The following is a 19346-nucleotide window of genomic DNA, read 5'->3' as shown; positions in this document are numbered from 1 at the left end:
CAGTAACAGATACTATATCACTTAGTGGCAGTAGGTACCCCATACCACCAACAGCAGTGACAAGAGGCACCCTTACAGCAGTGGAAACAGGAGGTACTCCCTTATCCACTGCAACAACACCAGATATTCCTTAACATCAAAATCTTGTACCAATCAATCAGCGACAAGAATCCTTCTTTAGGAATAAGAGTGAGCATTTCCCCCCTCAGCAGCAGCAGGTATCTACACAGCAACAAAACAGCTGTGAGAAGACCCACAGTTGCAATGCAGCATATATCGTAAACAAGCAAGAAGTATCCTCCTTGCAAGAGCAGTTAAGTACACCTTTGTAGGAAAATCAGTTGCTACCCCAGCATTAAGACGAACAAGTAACCCCCCATAAGAGAAGCAGGTGCTCCTTCAGCACCAAGATCAGTAAGTAATCCCCAGTAGGAGAAACAGTTACTCCCCCAGCATCAACATCTGCAGGCAACCCCCAGTAGAAGAAACAGTTACTCCCTCGGCAACAACCCCCAGTAGGAGAAACAGTTACTCCCTCGGCAACAAGATCTGGTAGTAACCCTAGTGGGAGAGGCAGTTACACACCAAGTATCGAGAGCAGCAGCATGTATCCTCCCAGTCTCCTGGCAAACAAGACATGCTCCCAAATCACGAACACCTTTTTTTTTTGTGGGAAATCAAGTCGTCAAAAACGTTCCAGTAAGCGAGGCACCGAGCAGCAATGCCAACAAATACAAAACCAGCAGATGACATCCTTTGCCTCTGTATGATTCCCACAGATACGCAACATGCACCACAATCACCTCCCCAGTTAACAGGTGCAGGTACCCCTCACAAAGCAGCATGCATAAAACCTGTGTGAGTTGGTGATGGAGCGCTAGGAGGGGAGTGCTGGGAAGACCTAGTAAGGTGGTGCCAATAATTCCTAGCTCATGCTCCACTTTGTATAACATGTCACTTGTGTGGCTACTCCGCCCCCCAACACCCACTAACTGTTTATAGTATGTAAGCTCCCTTGTACCACATCCTGTCACACCCGACGAAGGGAGAGGCAGCAATAAGCACCAGAAGCAGGTGCTAATATACAGCAGAAGGTGTCAGCGCAAGAATCACCAGCACCACCTTCGGGCAGTAAAGCCCACCATGATCTAGCTTTTGAAAGAATCACGATTCTCTGTAGGCACAACGACATGGGCGGGCAGAATCCTCCTTCCATGGGTTCTACCCTTACAGTAGAGACTCGCTAAGACACCTAGGTTATACCCGTGGCCGGGGCACTGCATTCACACTACTGAAGCAGGATATCAGTCACTGGCTCTAACGGTTACGGTCTCTATAATCAATAATCTCTTTTCATAGGTCGGCGAATATCTCTTAACCTGCCAATGATGGCCATCGTCCACGAATAGAGTGCTTCAAGCCCTCTTCTCCCACACACCAACAGAAAGCCAGTCTTTCTAATGGTATTTACTGCTTCCATCATCCACACACACGGATACGACCAAACAACATGAAGTCAAGGAAATGGGCCCCACTTACATATGCACAAAAAAAGAGTATAGGAGAAATGTCGACGCGCGGTATCACAGCGCCAGGAAGGCATGTGCAATACAGAGAACTGTCTTGAACACCAGGTGTTCCAAGACTTTTTCTTTTTTTTTTTTGACTCGTAGTTACCGCTTGACGATGACGGGCCTCCTGACCCAGGCAGTAAGATAGGCCTAAAGACCAAACCAACCAACACTGCCATACCTAGGAACACTACGGGACAAACCCCATCTTTAACAACACTAACAGCGAATCATACCGGTACATGCCAGTTTCTCGACTATAAAGACCCTTTATAATGTCAAACGGACATCCCATGTCCATGACATGACACTGTTACGCACTCGTGCTTTGCCGGCGTAAACTAACTGTTCCGAGTCCATAGATACGAATATATGTAAGCGATGCTCGAGAGAGAGAGAGAGAGAGAGAGAGAGAGAGAGAGAGAGAGAGAGAGAGAGAGAGAGAGAGAGAGAGGCTCACCCTTCCTCCCCAACTCTCAAGTCTCTTGGGTATGCATACTTAAACACTACTTAGGGGACGAACAAGAAAAAAAGCTAAGAGAGCAAAGTGATTCTAATTAACTATCAACTTCAGGCCCGGGTAAGCCTAAGAGACAGCCAGCAGCGTAGCTCCCACCTCCCGCGCTGCTGCCGTGTTCACCGCACCATCCACTTACGTCCTCCAAACACCAGATCAAATCCCCTCACAACCAACCATACCTAAGAAGGGAATCAGCAGTATGGCAATGACGTGCAGCCCACGGGAAACTTTCACGGGGAGGTGAAGCCAGACGACAACGGGCGAAAAGGTTGACAAATCTACAAGGGTTTCAGACGAGATGAAATGCCATTAAACTCGCAAAAGTCAATTATCGCCTCTCTCCTTGCTTGTCTCAACAGCTCACACTGTCTAACTTCCTTCCTAATTATTTAAGCAGAATATCTGATCTGTTCAACTGTCTTTCTTCAGTTTACTCCAGTCTGCCCTTGAAGATGTTGCACCAGTCTTGTCCATGTGTCTGTCAGGCTGTGTCACGAGGGAGTGACGTGTGTGTGTGTGTGTGTGTCGCGTTCAGGTGCCGACATGTGTCAAGGTCTGCGCTCAGGCGCTGACGGATGTGCCACCATCTGTGATGTGGCGCTGACCCGGAAATATGGTCTTACATGAAGCACATTCCAGTGTTACATATGGCTCCTGGCCTATATGTAATGATCCCTTCAGTGGCCACAGCGCTCTTTAGAGGGATCACACACTTAAAGCGACACCAAAGGAGGACGCATCACTAGACGTGGCTTGTTCCTTGCTACACAGCGTAAAATCTACAGTCAGTAATATACCTGTAAACATACGCCTTTCCTGACAGTCAACATGTCTAACGGCTTCAGAGCTGCCACTCAGCAGTCTTCGAGAAATCAAGCAGGTAATAATATTCTCCACTGTCGTACCGTGAACGTTTTTTTTTTTTTATATTATTTATTTTTTAAGAGCCTCCTTTGTTTCCTCTTTCGTGCCAGCTGGGCGTGACGTTTCAACACATCGGTCTCTTGTGGAAAGTCAGATGACAGTGTAGATATCCAAGTATACACAAATATACGCCTAAAGTTTGTACATAATGATAAATGTCCTTTTTAACCATCAGAAGCGTAAAGCAGGAAGGAATCTCCCTTATACTGAGTAGTATGGAGAGTATATGCTGCGAGCCAGGTACACCTCTAGTGTAGCTTGGACAGGTACGCTTTAAAGTGTATGCTGGCCAGGTGTAGCTCTACAGTGTAGCCCGATCTGGTGTACTTTTGACGGATCGTATCAGCACAGGTCCGGCGGGAGGCACGGCGTGTTGGCCTGCTGGTCTGCGACCTTAACACTTCACAGTTGTGTCCCCCCCGACAACTGTGAAGGAGGAAGGGGTTACGGCAGCACACTGAGGGGTTAAGGAGGAGTCATTAGACGGCTGGGACCCTCCTGCCATTACTGGGGTGCGCGGCCGGCCGATGATCAAGTACCCGCCTCAGTACACACATTAAGGCAGAGAGAGAGAGAGAGAGAGAGAGAGAGAGAGAGAGAGAGAGAGAGAGAGAGAGAGAGAGAGAGAGAGAGAGAGAGAGAGAGAGAGAGAGAGAGAGACCCCCTCCCGAGGATGGGTCAAGATATGTGAGGAAGTGCGGCCGAAAGGAAACACTGTGAAGACGGTCAGGGGCACCAACGTAACTCACTGCTCACGGGAGTGGAGGGTGGATGTGGTGTACGAGGGACTGAAAAGAGACGATCACACACTCCTTTCCGTCCCATGAGGCCTCCTTGCCTCTTCCACTCGTGTTGGAGCGCCCACTCTCCGTCTCGTCGTCGGGCAGTGCGCTTTACCTATCGCGTTAGAAGTCGTCAGAGACGAAGGTGAAGCAGTGGGTTCTCGCGCAGGCGTCTAGGCCTCCGCGGGACACACGTACCTGGCTAGCCAGTAGTGGCTACACACGGACCTTCCTGCCGTGCGCACTCAGGGCCCTTTACTCATGTCTACAGCCCAACAACTGCGAGAGATTCCTCCTCTTCCCTCACGATACACAGTTTACGGGATGCTGAGGCTGGCATGAAGACTGGGGAAATGGAGCGCAAAGAGGGACCAAAGCTGTCCCCTGTGGCACACCAGTAAATACACCTTCATTACATTTGGATCCCTTTGCTCCGACAATGAATCTTCCGTCTGTTTCACATTCCATGATCTAATCTCACTACTTTCTTTTGACAATCTTTTTTTTTTTATCTACTACAATTCTGTGGTTCACAGTATCAAATGCCTCAGAAAAATCAAGAGAAACATCATCTGTCAAAATCTTGAGCAAATTCGAGGAAATCAGTATCCAGTCTCCTTCGTCGCATTACTTTCACAAACATTGTGATGAAGTAGAAGTTGAATCTGTGTGCTTTTAACTCTCCCCTCTCACCCCATACAAATCCATGTTGTTAAAGAAGAGAGAGAGAGAGAGAGAGAGAGAGAGAGAGAGAGAGAGAGAGAGAGAGAGAGAGAGAGAGAGAGAGAGAGGCCCTACGTGAAGCTCTTCAAGTCCCACAATCTTGGCATGGCGGTCACCACATTAAATACGTGATCAAGTGTACCACGGTAGAGAGAGCACAGTCCCGGTCATCCCCCCCTGGTAAAACAGTCCCCACATTCCCACTAGGTACAGAATTTCCGTCTCCCCCTCGTACCTACGAGTCCCTATCCCTCTAGTCCTTAAGCTACCTACAACCTCCCCATTTGTATACAGATGTTCCCCATTCGCCACTGCTCCACAAAACAGTTTCTACGTCTACTAATACACGGTCTCCACCTTCCCCAGGTACACAGACCAGCTCCAATCTCTCTCTCTCTGTGACACACGGTCCTCCGGGACACAGACGAGTCACTCCCTTCCTCTATACAATCCCACCACACCTGATACACAGGCCGGCCTCCACTCTACACGGTACACAGCACACCCCACCACCTTCCTCCTCCAGCGCACGAAATGGCCCCTTCCAACCCCCAGGTACGCTGGCTGGTCCCTGCCTCCTCCTGTACTAGGGGCGAAGGCCCCCGGCACAGGGACAAGGTGTCGAGCGGTGTTGGGCTGGGAGTTAACACCCTGGCTCCCTTACCCCTCCTCAATATTCATGAGCTAATTAGCCACTAAGAAAAGTTTCTAATGGCTTCATGTTTAAGACATTTTTTTTTCTTGTGGTGGTGATTGATAATGAAGGTCGGAGGAGCTCGTGAAGAGAGGGGGTGGGGGGGGGGAGACCAGGCCGTAAAGACGGTGTGATAACAGATGAGAGAGATAAAGAGATAAGAGGGGGAAGCGAGACATGGGCGAATATATGTTAATGTAAGGTTACAGAGATTGATGCCGACATGATATGCTGGTATGAAAGTGGTGCACAGACGGGAATACACCGCAGGCTATGGTGAAGGGGGGAGGGGCAGACGACAGCTGGTGGTGAGGGGGAGGGGGCTGACGACAGCTGGTTGATAGGGGTAGAAGTACACACGACTGACTGGTAGTGGTAGCAAGGAGGAACGTATATGACAGGTGGTGATGTGGAGGAAAGGGTAGACGACAGAGGTGGTGGTGGTGAAGGAGAAGGACAGACGACGTGTGGTGGTGGAGGAGCAGACGACGTGGCGGTGGTGGCAGTGGACGTGTGGGGTAGACAACAGACGCTGGAGACAGTGAACGGGAAAAGTGGGCAACAGAAACTGGCGGTAGTAAACGGGAAGGAATGACGACAGACGCTGCAGACAGTACGCGGGCGGGAGGGTTGACAGACAACAGGCGGCGACGACAGAGTCGAGCCTGAAGATCGCCCCCCTTGTGCCACATCCCACGTTCACCTTCCTATCTGTACCCAGCACTTCTACCTGGATGTTCACGCCATTTCAGAAGCATCATGTAAGTAGCAGATGACACCCTGCCTCCCCCCTCAGCTGCACTAGTCACACTCATGTGGTACGGACGGAGGCCTATGAGGAACCAGGTCCTCATGCATCTTTTAGCACACAGCTCACTGTGACCTGCCAATCACCTCTGCCGTCAAGCAAAAGCGGTTCCTACTAAACCACGAAGGAGTCAATACACGATCGTGTATGAAGATGAGAGAGAGAGAGAGACCATACGAAACACTCTGCACTCGTGGTGCATGACTGTGCACTCGTGATGAATGACTGAGCTCCACTCGTAAATGCATGGCTGTGCACCTCCAATCTCATCCACATGATGGAACCAATGGACGCGAGATCATTCACTACACAGTACAATGCTGGTGCAAGCTGCATAGAATCCTTCGTCGTGTTTGTCTCCCCCCTCCCTCCCCCACAAGCCCTCCAACTCTTAGCCCAACACACACACACACAACCACCACACGCACCCTCTTCGACCGGCGGAGTGCTGCAGACACACCCTGGCAAGCTCTTGGATGATGGACGGCGTTTTGCCACAGCCGCCACCACCACTCTCGCTCCCAAGTACCTTACACTCCCTCAGCTTGGAGCTGGAGTGTTCCCAGGTGGGTATCATGATTGTGTTACAATCACCCAACACTACACCTGGGACGGGCTACCAAATGATATAATCAAGATTTTCCATATATGCTATATATATATATATATATATATATATATATACATATACCCAAACCTAAGACAGGTACCCCATTCGCTGCTTCGTCCTAGGGGCAGGGAGAACAGCTGCAGCTGGTTGTGGGACGATTGCCGCGCCCAGGGTTCGAACACGGGCAATCCCTTGTGTGAATCATCCTCAAGAGACGATCACCACTACACCACGGAAGCCCATTTACCTTATCATACGTACATATCAAGTGTCGTCAACACAAGCAAGACGGCCCACCACCAAAACTCCTTTCTCGTGGGTCCTTTAAGGGAAATCATTACTTAAAATATTATCACTCAAATACTACTTGAATATCCCTAACCCACACCTCGAGAATTTAACATAAACTTAGGACGTGACTTACCGGAATTTCTTCTCTGCACGATTCCTGGAAAAGAAGAGAAAACGACATTACTTTCACAGAAGAGGATATATGATTTCATGATTAAAAATCTACTTTCTTTCTTTCCCCCACAAATCTATGAAGTACAATATAAAAACTCCCTTAAGACTGGTAATTCTAACCTTATCCACTTAACAGTACTACTACTACTAATAATAATAACAAGAATGATAAAGATTGATTGAATTAACTGTTACTTGTGGTTCAAAGCAGAGAAAATGTATATAACAAAAACAGTTGGGCAATAAAACGGGTGGGGGAGGAGGGCAGTCGAACATAGTCGTCGCAAAATTCTGAAGCAGCAGTCCACTGGTTATTGACGTGCACGATGGTCTGTGCTCTGAAGCTCGGATGGGCTTGGTTGTGGTGCCGAACTGCAACCTGGGGTCAAGGGATCTCAGACGGCAGGTGGTGGCGACACGATGCTGTAGTTTCTTCTCTAACTGTTCGGATGAGGTCCAGGTGATTTGGTTGAGTTGATTATCTCTTGACAGGTGGTGTATAAGGGATCGTGTGGATAGCCTTGCAGAGTGTGTGTGTGTGTGTGTGTGTGATTACTGTTTGTGCTACTGGGAGAGCTTTACACTAGTGTTGTCATGTCTCCACACCATGTTTATATGTAGTCTTCATTCATATATATATATATATATATATCCTAGCCTAAGCTAGGTATCCAGTTTTCAGCAAGCCCCAGGCTGGAGGATGAGCACCTGGGTTGGGCGTGGGCCGACTACCACATCCAGGGTTCGAACCAGACACCGGGCGGGCCCGTGCTGATTCATGCTCAGCAACGCTTACCACTACTCCTTGTGTGTGTGTGTGTGTGTGTGTGTGTGTGTGTGTGTATTCTCAAGTAAGTGAGGATGTGCGTGTGTCTGCAAGTATGAAAATTCGAGAGAGGGAGAGAGAGAGAGAGAGAGAGAGAGAGAGAGAGAGAGAGAGAGAGAGAGAGAGAGAGAGAGAGAGAGAGAGAGAGAGAGAGAGAGAGAGAGAGAGAGAGAGAGAGAGGTGGGGTGGGTTGGGGGGTTAAGAAGTCACACAAGTTGGTGTTGGTTGGCACAGTAATTGGATCAAGGGTGTTGGGACGGTGGGCTGAGCTCGAACCCAACACCTCCACTACACACACACACCTGCCATAACTCTACGCCTCAGCCACACACCGACGCCAGTAAACAAACCGGCAGACCTGGCTATCCACACACACCATCAGAAACAGGGGAAACAATGGATCCTGCCACCATACAGCGTACCAATGGCTATGGCTGTCATTTAAGACGAAAATCATAGCTACACAAACCCGGGTTCAAATTAAACTGTTCACATCAACAAAATATGGTTAACTTTGAATATATATATATATATATATATATATATATATATATATATATATATATATATATATATATATATATTCGGGCAAGTGTGGAAAGAATATGGGCTGGCGACTACGTACTAAGATAGCCGGCCATCGCCCCTCAGCGGTGGGGTGGAGTCGTCTCCAAGGCAGGAAACTGATTCTCGCTATCTGATTATTCTTTTTCATTCTTATCTTGATAACGACTGATAACGGGGACCTTGTTGGTGCTGCCACCTGGAGAGGTCAACACGAAGTGGGTGCGGTTGTAGTCATCTGTGCTGATTCATGTGTCATTTGACCAGTCTTGACTCGGTTCTTGAAACGGGCGCGAATTCCAGTGATTTTTCCTTTGCTCAAAAATAAACAACGTGTCATTTTCGGTTCTTTATTGACCCTAAACAAAAGTCAATGACATCATCTTCGACAACGAATCATTCTTAATTCTTCATCAGTCCAGTAAAATTAGGTAATCACTTTCGACCATGAATCACTCTAAACTATTTAATTGTCCAATAAAATATGGTAATCATCTTTGCCAACGAATTATCCTTACTTCTTTATTAGTCCCATAAAATAATGCAAACATCCCCAATTGATAAGAGGGCTGACAATAGGAATAATATATATATATATATATATATATATATATATATATATATATATATATATATATATATATAACTACATCTGGGAAGCACCATAATGTGACCTTTGTCATCACAGTAATCAACACATACAACCAATCACCACGTAACGTAGGGAGTCAATGGGACAACCCTTCTCCATGACCCATACCCTGATTAACTCCCTTTACTTCAACGCAGATTGAGTCTGGACCTGAGCTTCCCATAATATAAATGTCTCTCATCCTACTTTAAAATACTTCAGTACTATGTATAGTAATTTTCTCCACCATCAACTGATCCCGTCAACTTAATCATGAAGGTAACACAGCAGATGAATGCCAATATTGAGTGAAATCAGTCAAAAACCCATATGCATTATCAAATAATCTAATCAACAAATCTAATCCCTACATACGAAAAATCTCCCTAGTTTAACCTGTGAAAAACAAGGTGCCGAGGGTGAGCAGTTCACACGCACATCGATCAAAATATTTGATTTTAATACATGGTTGACCGAGTGGCGCGTGATATTCAGCCGTTGGATTATGTCAAGTTCAACTCACGAGTGAAATCGACTGTTCCTTAACTCCGTACACATGGCAGAACGACCTTGGCGTCTTTAATGGCCAAACCTTTGACGTGATCCCCCTCAAAGGTCAAGGAGAGAGAGAGAGAGAGAGAGAGAGAGAGAGAGAGAGAGAGAGAGAGAGAGAGAGGTCAGGCCATTATATTCCTGGGGTCTTAACGTAGGGCGCTAAAGGTTAGCTGTGGAAGGATCTATCATCCAAAATGTAGCACCAAGTTATAGTCTTTTCATTTATTCGTTTTAATCGAATAATTTTTCATGAAATTTTCAAAACCTTAAACGAAATTTCAAGACAATATTTACACCAATTTTACATCCCCGCCTTCCTTCATATTTCGTAACTAAAATTGATATTTCTCACTGAGCCAAAAAGAGCATTATCAAACGTCTTGATAAATACTTTACGTGTCAATTTCACGTTATCAGGCTTCTTGCATCTCTCCCAAGAACTGTTTGGTGAGGCATCATGAAGCAAGGATGGAGGAGCTCACAGGCTGTGATCAGGTCATAATAAAGACATTGTATACATTCCGTTCTCAGATTATGTAAAGATGAACCAAGTGGCACATCATTACACTATTTCAACTGCGTCATGCAAATCACGCGCACCACATCAGCGTCTTGAGAGAAAGTGCTTAAGAAAACATTCTGGGGAGGTGTGTGTGTGTGTGTGTGTGTGTGTGTGTGTAGAGGGGGGGGGAGGACTCACTCCCCGGGTTCCTCGTAGTGAACTTCGGTCACTCTGCGCCGGGGTGTCCGTGGGGACCTGGAGGCCTTGTCGTAGCTACCGAAGGTGAAGGAGCGCTTGATCCTCTCGAACCTCTTGGATCCCATCCTCTTGTTCCTATCCAGATGGTGGGAGCTGCTGCGGAGGCCCATACGCGCCAGCCCCATGGACTGGGCCTTGGCGAGGTGGGCGTGGAAGCCATCGTGGAGGCGCGACAGGCCAGAGTGGTCAGTGTGGTCGAGGGTGTAGCCGTCGGCAGAGGAGGCGTGGGCTCGGTACTTACTTTTCTGCGTGTCCTGATGAACGGTGGAGGAGATGGTGTTGTAGGTGCGAGGCTTCTTGCCCGAGTAGTCGCGCATGTTCAGATCCGCGCCTGCAACACATACAATAGTCACTAATACATAGATAATACTTAAGACAGATGTTAATTACAGTTTTCTTAAGCTCGACCTTAGGACGCTTCAGCGCGTCCTCTGAGAAACGGCTGTTCGGCCATGAAAAGGGTAAATCGGAGGCCTGCAAGTCCAATCGCACCCAAGGGTTGCTTGAGCACGACCGGACACTATGTGGTCGTGTCGTCGACCTCAATGCTCATAACGTCGCACTCAAGCAGTCAATAGTCACGGACAGTATACTAAGGTTACAAAACCATATGGAAAATAATAGAGACTTCTGTTCAAATTTTTTTTTTCTTTAGCTTATTGACGAATCATTTGGAAATGAAGACATATGCAGGTGGCATATCAGGACTCTATCAGTCACCTTCCTGGTTGTAAATGTTTATCTTAACGTGTGTGTGTGTGTGTGTGCTTCGAGGTGGCAAGCGGTGAGCACTTACCGCAGTGGGCGAGTAGGTCGAACACTTCCGTGCGGTTGTACATAGCTGCTATGTGCAGTGGCGTGTACCCCTGAAAAAAAAAAGAAAATTAATATACACGTTATGACACTGAGTTCACACGAGGCAAATATAATGTGCGTACATACGTTCGATTTTCTCGACCTGAATCTACAGAGACGCCCCTCATCTTCGATGGCTTCAGTCCCTAATCTGCAACTGTACACTAACTAAATAGTCATCAAGTCTACTGTACATTGTGTACATGTACGTACGCACGAGAGCATACTAAGCCTTGCCTGTACATTGTAGAAGTACACATGTAAACACCAATAAGTAAACAAGTCCGGCTGTACAAAGCAGCGTCTAAATGTACACAGAAACGGCAGTAAACAGCTCATGACTGTACAGCGCCCCGTCTTAAATGCCTCTTCACTCTCGCAAGACCACAGATAAAACTGACTCCCCACACCTGTGTGGTGACTCTCTCACCACAACAAAGAGACATGACCCTACAAGAGGACACAATATTACCTATAAAGTTCTACTCTCTGGCTGGCATTACAAGACATTACATGAGGAGGAATATTGGCACGGGTCAATACCCAGTTAACAAGGGACAAGCATCATATAACATGGGCGGTCGCGTTCCCACCGACGTAAACCTATCAGGCCCAAGCCGCCCCCTACCCCACTCCCCTCTCTCCCCCTCCAGCCTACTCGACAAACAAAAGCGCATCACACCCAAACTTACCCGCAACTTGGGCGCCGGGGTTTCGGCGGGGCAGGAGGCGAGTGAGGGCGGATTTTGCAAGACCACCGCTGGTTTATTCCCAAACAAACTTTAATATAGGATTTCGGCCACACTTGGGGTGTTAATCTGATAAGTAGATTCAGATTAAATCAAAATATCTCGTGCAGTATAGACGGTGGCAAGTGCTTTCATTATAAACCCCACTTTGGAACCTTTTAGTACACAAACTCGCCGCCAGAATGAACTACAGAGATATCCTGCAAGGACTTTCGAGTAAATAATAAATAAACAATGGGCAGGAGGTGAGGCAACACAGCGGGAGTGAGAAATAACGCAATTATCTGGCCTCGGGCAGCCCGTGGTAATTTCCACATACATATTAATATCAACAGCGAGGGAGGGGAAGAGTTAGTCTATCAAGCCCTCCTGCACTGATGACATATTCCATCGCCGGGACCCGACCAAACACGACCTTCCTGCCACCCGACGCAAGGCCCGTTCTCCTCTCCCACGCCCATTCTTTCTGGTCGCTTATATTGCAAATCGCCTTTGCCATAATTAAAACGGGCAGAGTAACGACCAATCAACCCGGACAAACGATGCACTCGGCAGTTAGCAACAATTGCCGCGTCGTACCTGTGCTCGACAAGTAATTCTTCAATCGGCCATGACTGTTTTGTCGGCCCCCCGAGCGCTCAACGCCTCAATTAACAGCTGCAACGAGGCTAACGAGGGACCACCAGTAATTAAAACTGCCAGTGTACAATATGTCGTCCCAGAGCCAGCCAGCCAGCCAGACCCTCCTCCACCGACGACACTCTCTGTCACGCTCTCACTCACACTCATTCACTCACCTCTCTCTCTCTCAGACACACTCTCTCTCTCTCCTTCCCGGCGGGAGAACGCAGCAGGAGGCAGCTGAGTATATGAGGGGAGGTAATGGCTGCCTAACGCCACAGTGCATCTCAGAGAACCAGGATGACTCGTCAAGTAGCACGGGTAGTGAGTGAACCAGTGGCTGAGCCTCGTCCTCAACTAACACAAGTGGTACTGAACCAGTGGCTTGGCCTTGTCCTTAACCACCACACTGGTATAGAACCACGACTGGGCCCTGCCCCTAACGACCACACTGGTAGGGAACCAATGGTTGGGCCTTGTGCCATAACTACCACACTGTAATGCCATTCCACCACACGGACACGACCATCCTGGACCTTGAAATCCTCTAGAGAGACAAGATGATCAACAAGTGACAGCTAATATTACAAGAAAAGTAAAAATATGAACCAACTGGTGTATCAATGCCTTAAGGGGAGAGAGCTTAAGTAATAAAATAAAACAATAAAAAAGACCCCAATACTTTTCTGACTTTAATGCTGACTTTTGTCAACTCCAGAGATTTAACAGGAATCCATTCAATTACTTACATTTTCTTTAGGGAAGTCTTTTATAAACTTTATAATACGTTGGTAAGAAAAGGCTTAGCGGCTGAAAAAAAAAATGGGTGCCAAAATTTTTACAGGCTGGCAATATATGATAATTTTTCTTTCGTAGTTGAGTTAACGTGTCGTCCACCATCATGCGAGGCTAAAGCTGTACGAGGCTGGCAGTTACGTAGCCTTGGGTAGGATCCCGGAGCACGACGGTACGACCCTTGGGCATGATGATCCTTGAGCACGACGGCACGGCTTGAGTGAGATGGCCTGACTTTAAACCAGACCCTTCATTGTCATGTCCAAAGGCCAGGCCATCAATATCGCCGGGTTGCAGCGTCGCTGTGCTCACGAGGTAAACAAACAGATCTCTGACCCACCTATTCTTAACGTTCTCACTTCCACATTACATCATCCACTTGATGTGGTCTTCGCCTCGGCCGCGCATTCTTAGGTATAGCATCCCCTTTTCCCCTAAATCCTTTTACCAGACGAGGAAAATCGGAAACCAAACAGGAATATGTTCGTTCGAAACAGAACGGCTCCACAGCCACTTATGATCAGACACCAACTCACAGCTTCGACAACCGAAGGGGAAAAAATATCTGCCCGAAGGAACCCAGTCTTAAATTCTTCACCGTCTGGGAATCGAATCCTCTTCCCTCGAACTGTGAGTCAAACGCGCTAACATTGACGACAAAGGACCCGTTAACACCAGTACAATCTTAGGTAACCAAGACACTGTGAACAGTATTTTCTTACCCTTTTTTAAACCGTACATTCATGGAAGATCTTTTAAACTGAAGTCATACATATCCTATGGTATAATGCTTTCAGATCACTATTTAACAATTAAACAACTTTGAAGAAAAAAATTCTACTCTCAGTGGTTTTTAAGAGTTCAATAAAACCATCAAAAACAATTCAAAATCTGACTTAAAACTGAAGAGAGAACAAATCCTTATCATAAAAACCATATTGTACATGAAGGATTTCCAAAAACGCAATAACAATTCTAGGAGAAGCATCCTAAACTGTGTACCTTCAGAAAACTACAATCACATCAACCCACAAAGACTTACATACCGCAATGAAATAATCACTACCTCACCAGCGTGTAAACTCCTGAGCGTACCGGATCTTTAGCGTTCAAAATTCCATAAGAACCGTCCGGCCACATAACGTATACGGACGGACAACCCGAGTTACACGGCAGAGATTAGTAAACACCTCACACACGCGCGCGAGAGTAAATCGGCTTTCGAGTCAAAAATATACGATATCATTTCAACACCAAACATAGAACAACATTCGACTACAATGAAATAGAAATAAAATGCATAATGCAGATCACTGATTTCCTTTGTATGTTCTATGAAAGTGCGCGTTCATATATATATATATATATATATATATATGAATATATTCATATATATATATATATATATATATATATATATATATATATATATATATATATATATAATCCAACCGTAACTGTATTGTGTGGGGAGCACACCTTTGTACTTCCCCTATGTGTGCTCGGCAAGCCTAAAAGTACACCATTTTATAGCTGGAAATTGAAAACCAGATAATAAAGTGAGAGCCGAGTGGAATGCAGTGCACCACCCAACCCCCTCCAGTTGCTAGGCCCAACGCTGCCAGCCCTCATTAAATTACGTTTTCATCCGTGGGGTGAGGTGGGTGGGATGGGGAGGAAGGGGGTTACTATGGTATATGGCGTCGGCTTTCACACGACACTTGGCAACTGAGTGACAACCTTTGACCTGAGGGAGGGAGAGAGTGAGTCAGGAGGCCGGACAGGTCACAACTACGGTGTGTGATGAGGGTCAGTCCTGTGCCATCTTGAAGTTCTCTAGCATCATACATTACCAATACATGATGAAGAGACAGACAGACGACAGACAGAAGAATGCGTGCGCTTACGTAAACAGACCCAACCAATGCTCACTCGCTCCTTCTCTTCCTCTCCCTCGAGTTCAGTTACTGTCGAAGGAGCTCGTTTGGGTGTGAGGGCCAACTCATACAACCCTCCTAAAAACCCCCTCAATGCGTCCACTGACCTGTGCTTGCCTCAGCAGTCAGGGCGCAGGGGGGTAAAATGCCAGATATACAAAACCGGTTACCGTCACGAAATTGGTTTTGTGAAATTCTAAACCCGCTTTGCTCCCCCAGTCCACGTCAATGTGCAGGCCATTACACACACACAAAATTCCACAGATCTCTATCGTCCTACACACATGCATATGTACGTACAAATAAAGGAAAAAATTATAGATGGCATTACAACGAATTGATAAATTACTATGAATTCCATCAGATTTTGATAGACTTTTTGATAGACTTTCTCCCATAAAAAAACAAAACACTTGTACACAGACGACATTCAGAAGCCGTGGATGTCTATATAATCTACCCCTGTTAATATCCAAATTCTTGCGAAAACGGAGAACAGAAAATGTTACTGATTTAACACCCGTGTCGATTATAATTTAACCGGGATAGTATAGCAAGGGAATAAAGCCGAAAGCTGGATCCTTTTGGAGATTATTCGAAATCAAGAAAGTGGCTTTGCCCCTAAAATGAAGAAGAAAAAAGAGGTTGTATTCACACACTTGCGTACCAGGTTCCCCCCACCTCCGCCTTCAGAATCATACACGCATTCCTCCCGGGCAGATAGATAGATAGAGATAGATAGATAGATAGATAGATAGATAGATAGAGAGACAGACAGAGAGAGAGAGAGAGAGAGAGAGAGAGAGAGAGAGAGAGAGAGAGAGAGAGAGAGAGAGAGAGAGAGACTCCACTATAAAAGATGGCTTTACCTAAACGCCAAACATGATCAAAAATTCCCATACCACCTTGGCTCACACCGTCAACCGCGAGGCCCATGGACGCGCGTCTCCCAAGCCCCAGCACGGCGTCTTTGAATCCAAGATTACGCCAATTACACTTCATAACCAGAAGCCAGCAAGCAGTAAAAACGTATGGCTTTAAAGACGTACACACGGGGCAACTAGGGCCCGAGGATTGCTCCCGGGCTGGTGTTCTGCCGTTCACTCTTCGTAGAGGGGGAAAGACGCACCACAACCTCCAGACTCGACCCAAGTTTCCCCAGATTAGCAACACCATTTTTCCAGCAGCGTGGCACTGAAGGTTACAGTGAAGCCTCTGGGTGACATGTTCTACACTGCAAGCTAAAATAATACGTTTTCCAGAGGCTATAACGTAATTTGGGGTCATTTCTTCTTGGCCAGGAGGGAATTTCATGACCTGCACCTCTGGCCCATGGCGCCAGACCAAACTATGGGTCTTGGGCGATATGGAGATCCTAACTGTGCTGTGAGTGGAGGAAATGTAGTAGATATGGCAGTTAATCCTCTCAACTCTGATTTGACTGGCGACTTCACCTTCCAACCTAAAGCTAGAATACATAATCATGGTGAAAAAGGCCTCTTTCCGTTGCGGAATTAGCCCTTCGTGCTTTTTACATGGTCAGACGTTCACGTTAACCATCCTTCTTCAGTCTCTCCCTCGTACCTGAACGCCACATCAAGTCTAGATTATAGTTCAAACTCAAATCCCGAGTCCTCCGGAGTTTCGAAGTGAAAGAAAACGTAACGAGGTGATGCAGCGGAGTCATGGACGGCGGATGACGTCATGAACGAGAGAAGCGGGTCCAGCTGGCGACGTAAATTTAGACTCGTTCCAGCAATCTTGGCATCTCCATGTTCTTCCCGTACAAGATAATGGGAGTTCATAAATTTCTGGGATATTGTACGAAGGCCTTTGCCAATCTGGTATGTACGCGTTTATATCGTATTGAGCGCAGTGTTAAGGGTCTCCTCTGCTCATTTGTCTTCGGCTCTTCATTGCCTCCGTGCCTCCACTTCCTGCGTCTGAGCTTCGCAAACTCTTAATTAAAATCTGTATCAGTTACGTCCAGACCCTGACGTGTTTCCCCGTGTCCGAATAAGGGTTTGTCATATATATAAAGTCATTATTTTCCATTTACCAACTTTACATATTCAGCGGTAATGGCGCATGCTGCGTTATCCAACATTGATACCCTCCGACGTGGTGCCATCTCATCGAGCTTGGTTCAACTTTACAAAATACAATTCTGAACAGGAACTGTGTGGCGTTGGTTTCTCAACCGACTCTAACACCTCTTGCGGGTGCAGGGGCAAGTCCCTTGTGGCTTATGCGATAATTTAGCCCCGTTTTTATAACCGCGCATGTTAGAAACGCTGAAGTGTTTTAGAGGCATTTTTTCAATAAAGTTATGTATGTAAGGTCTGAAGACTGCAGGACGAAACTGGAGAGCATTCAATCCCTTTTTAAACCCCTGTAGCCCAAAGGAGCAAAACTTCAAGCACTACAGTAGGACTCTTGCCTGGCATGGCTCAGCCTATGACCTAATCCCGTCAGGGTCATGTCAAAGGCCAGGGCATCATACCCCAGGTATATGGCACCATCGTTATCAAGAGATCAATCAAACCTTATCAAGTGGTCACCAGTACCTTGGTACTCTGGACCGTCACATACCCTGATAACAGGATTCCGTTAACAGACACATTCTACCATTATTTCCACCACGTTAAATGACCACGCTCCTTGATAAAAAAAAATCCATCTCAGTTTTGTTAGATGCTTAAAAAATTCGTCCAGGATCTGGTCCCAAGTACGACACAGGGTCTGCTTCACACTTTGCAATCGCAAACAGATAACTTTCCTCAATACTAATACAGACAAGTGTTCAAGACAACCCACACCACCTCCCTCTAACCTCACAAACCCACACCATCTCACTCTAACCTCATCAACCCACACCACCTCCCTCTAACCTCACCAACCCACACCACCTCCCTCTAACCTCATCAACCCACACCACCTCCCTCTAACCTCACCAACCCAGACCGCCTCCCTCTAACCTCATCAACCCACACCACCTCCCTCTAACCTCACTAACTGTAGCCAAGATTTCGACCAACCAAGTTGTGCCTCTTCCACATGCAGAGGGAAGTATGACAGGGGGCACTGACAGCTCTAAGAGGCCCAGAACGACGGAGCTCAACACGCATGATAAGCAACCACTGGAGACACCAGACCTTCAACGACACCAATAGCATCACCACCAACCACGGCCAACCATAACACAAGGCATTTCCTACACCACACAACCTGTCACACTCTATCACCAACACATGGGCCATCAGGATACACAAAGAATCTCCAACACTATACCACCTATTAAACTCTGCATCACCGCCATCCGGGCCATCAGGACACAAGGCATCACCAACACTATACAATCTATCGGACTCTTCATCACCACCACCACCACCCAGGCCATCAGGACACAAGGCATCACCAACACTATACAATCTATCAGACTCTTCATCACCACCACCAACACCAGGGCCATCAGGACACAAGGCATCACCAACACTATACAACCTATCAGACCCTTCATCACCAACACCACCACCACCCGGGTCATCAGGACACAAGGCATCACCAACACTATACAATCTATCAGACTACTCATCACCACCACCACCACCCGGGCCATCAGGACACAAGGCATCACCAACACGAGTAAATTCCTGCACATTACTCCACCATCGTCGTCCCTCTCTCCCCGATAACTCGACAATTTTGCATATAAATTAATCCCTGGCTAAGACCGCGCCCGCCTGATGTATTAATTAAGGCCAGATACCGAAAAAAAAAGATACAATGTAAAAACGGAGGGAGGTTGCCATACACAGGAGTAGCTATCGATCACATGCTCGCTTACCAGGGAGGAGAGGGGGCGCAAACCCACCCCAGCTCGCACTGACATGCTACCACTACCCCTTCCTCCCCCTCTTCCACCAGCTGATGACCCCAACATCTGGCTCCCCTAC

At 46.9% G+C, this 19346-nt stretch overlaps 1 protein-coding gene across 1 annotated transcript in view; it reads right to left on the bottom strand.

Annotated features, from left to right (window-relative positions):
- LOC139759168 (uncharacterized) overlaps positions 1-19346 on the bottom strand; it is a 41805-nt gene that overhangs the window by 21027 nt on the left and 1432 nt on the right. Inside the window, exons 2-4 of the mRNA XM_071681213.1 lie at positions 11230-11299; positions 10675-10764; positions 7057-7080 (exon numbers count right to left, since the gene is read on the bottom strand). Coding sequence (XP_071537314.1) covers positions 7057-7080; positions 10675-10764; positions 11230-11272 — 157 coding nt within the window. The 5' untranslated portion in view covers positions 11273-11299. The remainder of the gene's footprint in view (positions 1-7056; positions 7081-10674; positions 10765-11229; positions 11300-19346) is intronic.

This window comes from Panulirus ornatus, chromosome 32 (assembly GCF_036320965.1).
Source record: "Panulirus ornatus isolate Po-2019 chromosome 32, ASM3632096v1, whole genome shotgun sequence".
NCBI lineage: Eukaryota > Metazoa > Arthropoda > Malacostraca > Decapoda > Palinuridae > Panulirus > Panulirus ornatus.
Note: the sequence above shows the minus strand (reverse complement) of the source record. Positions and strands in the feature narration are given on the sequence as shown.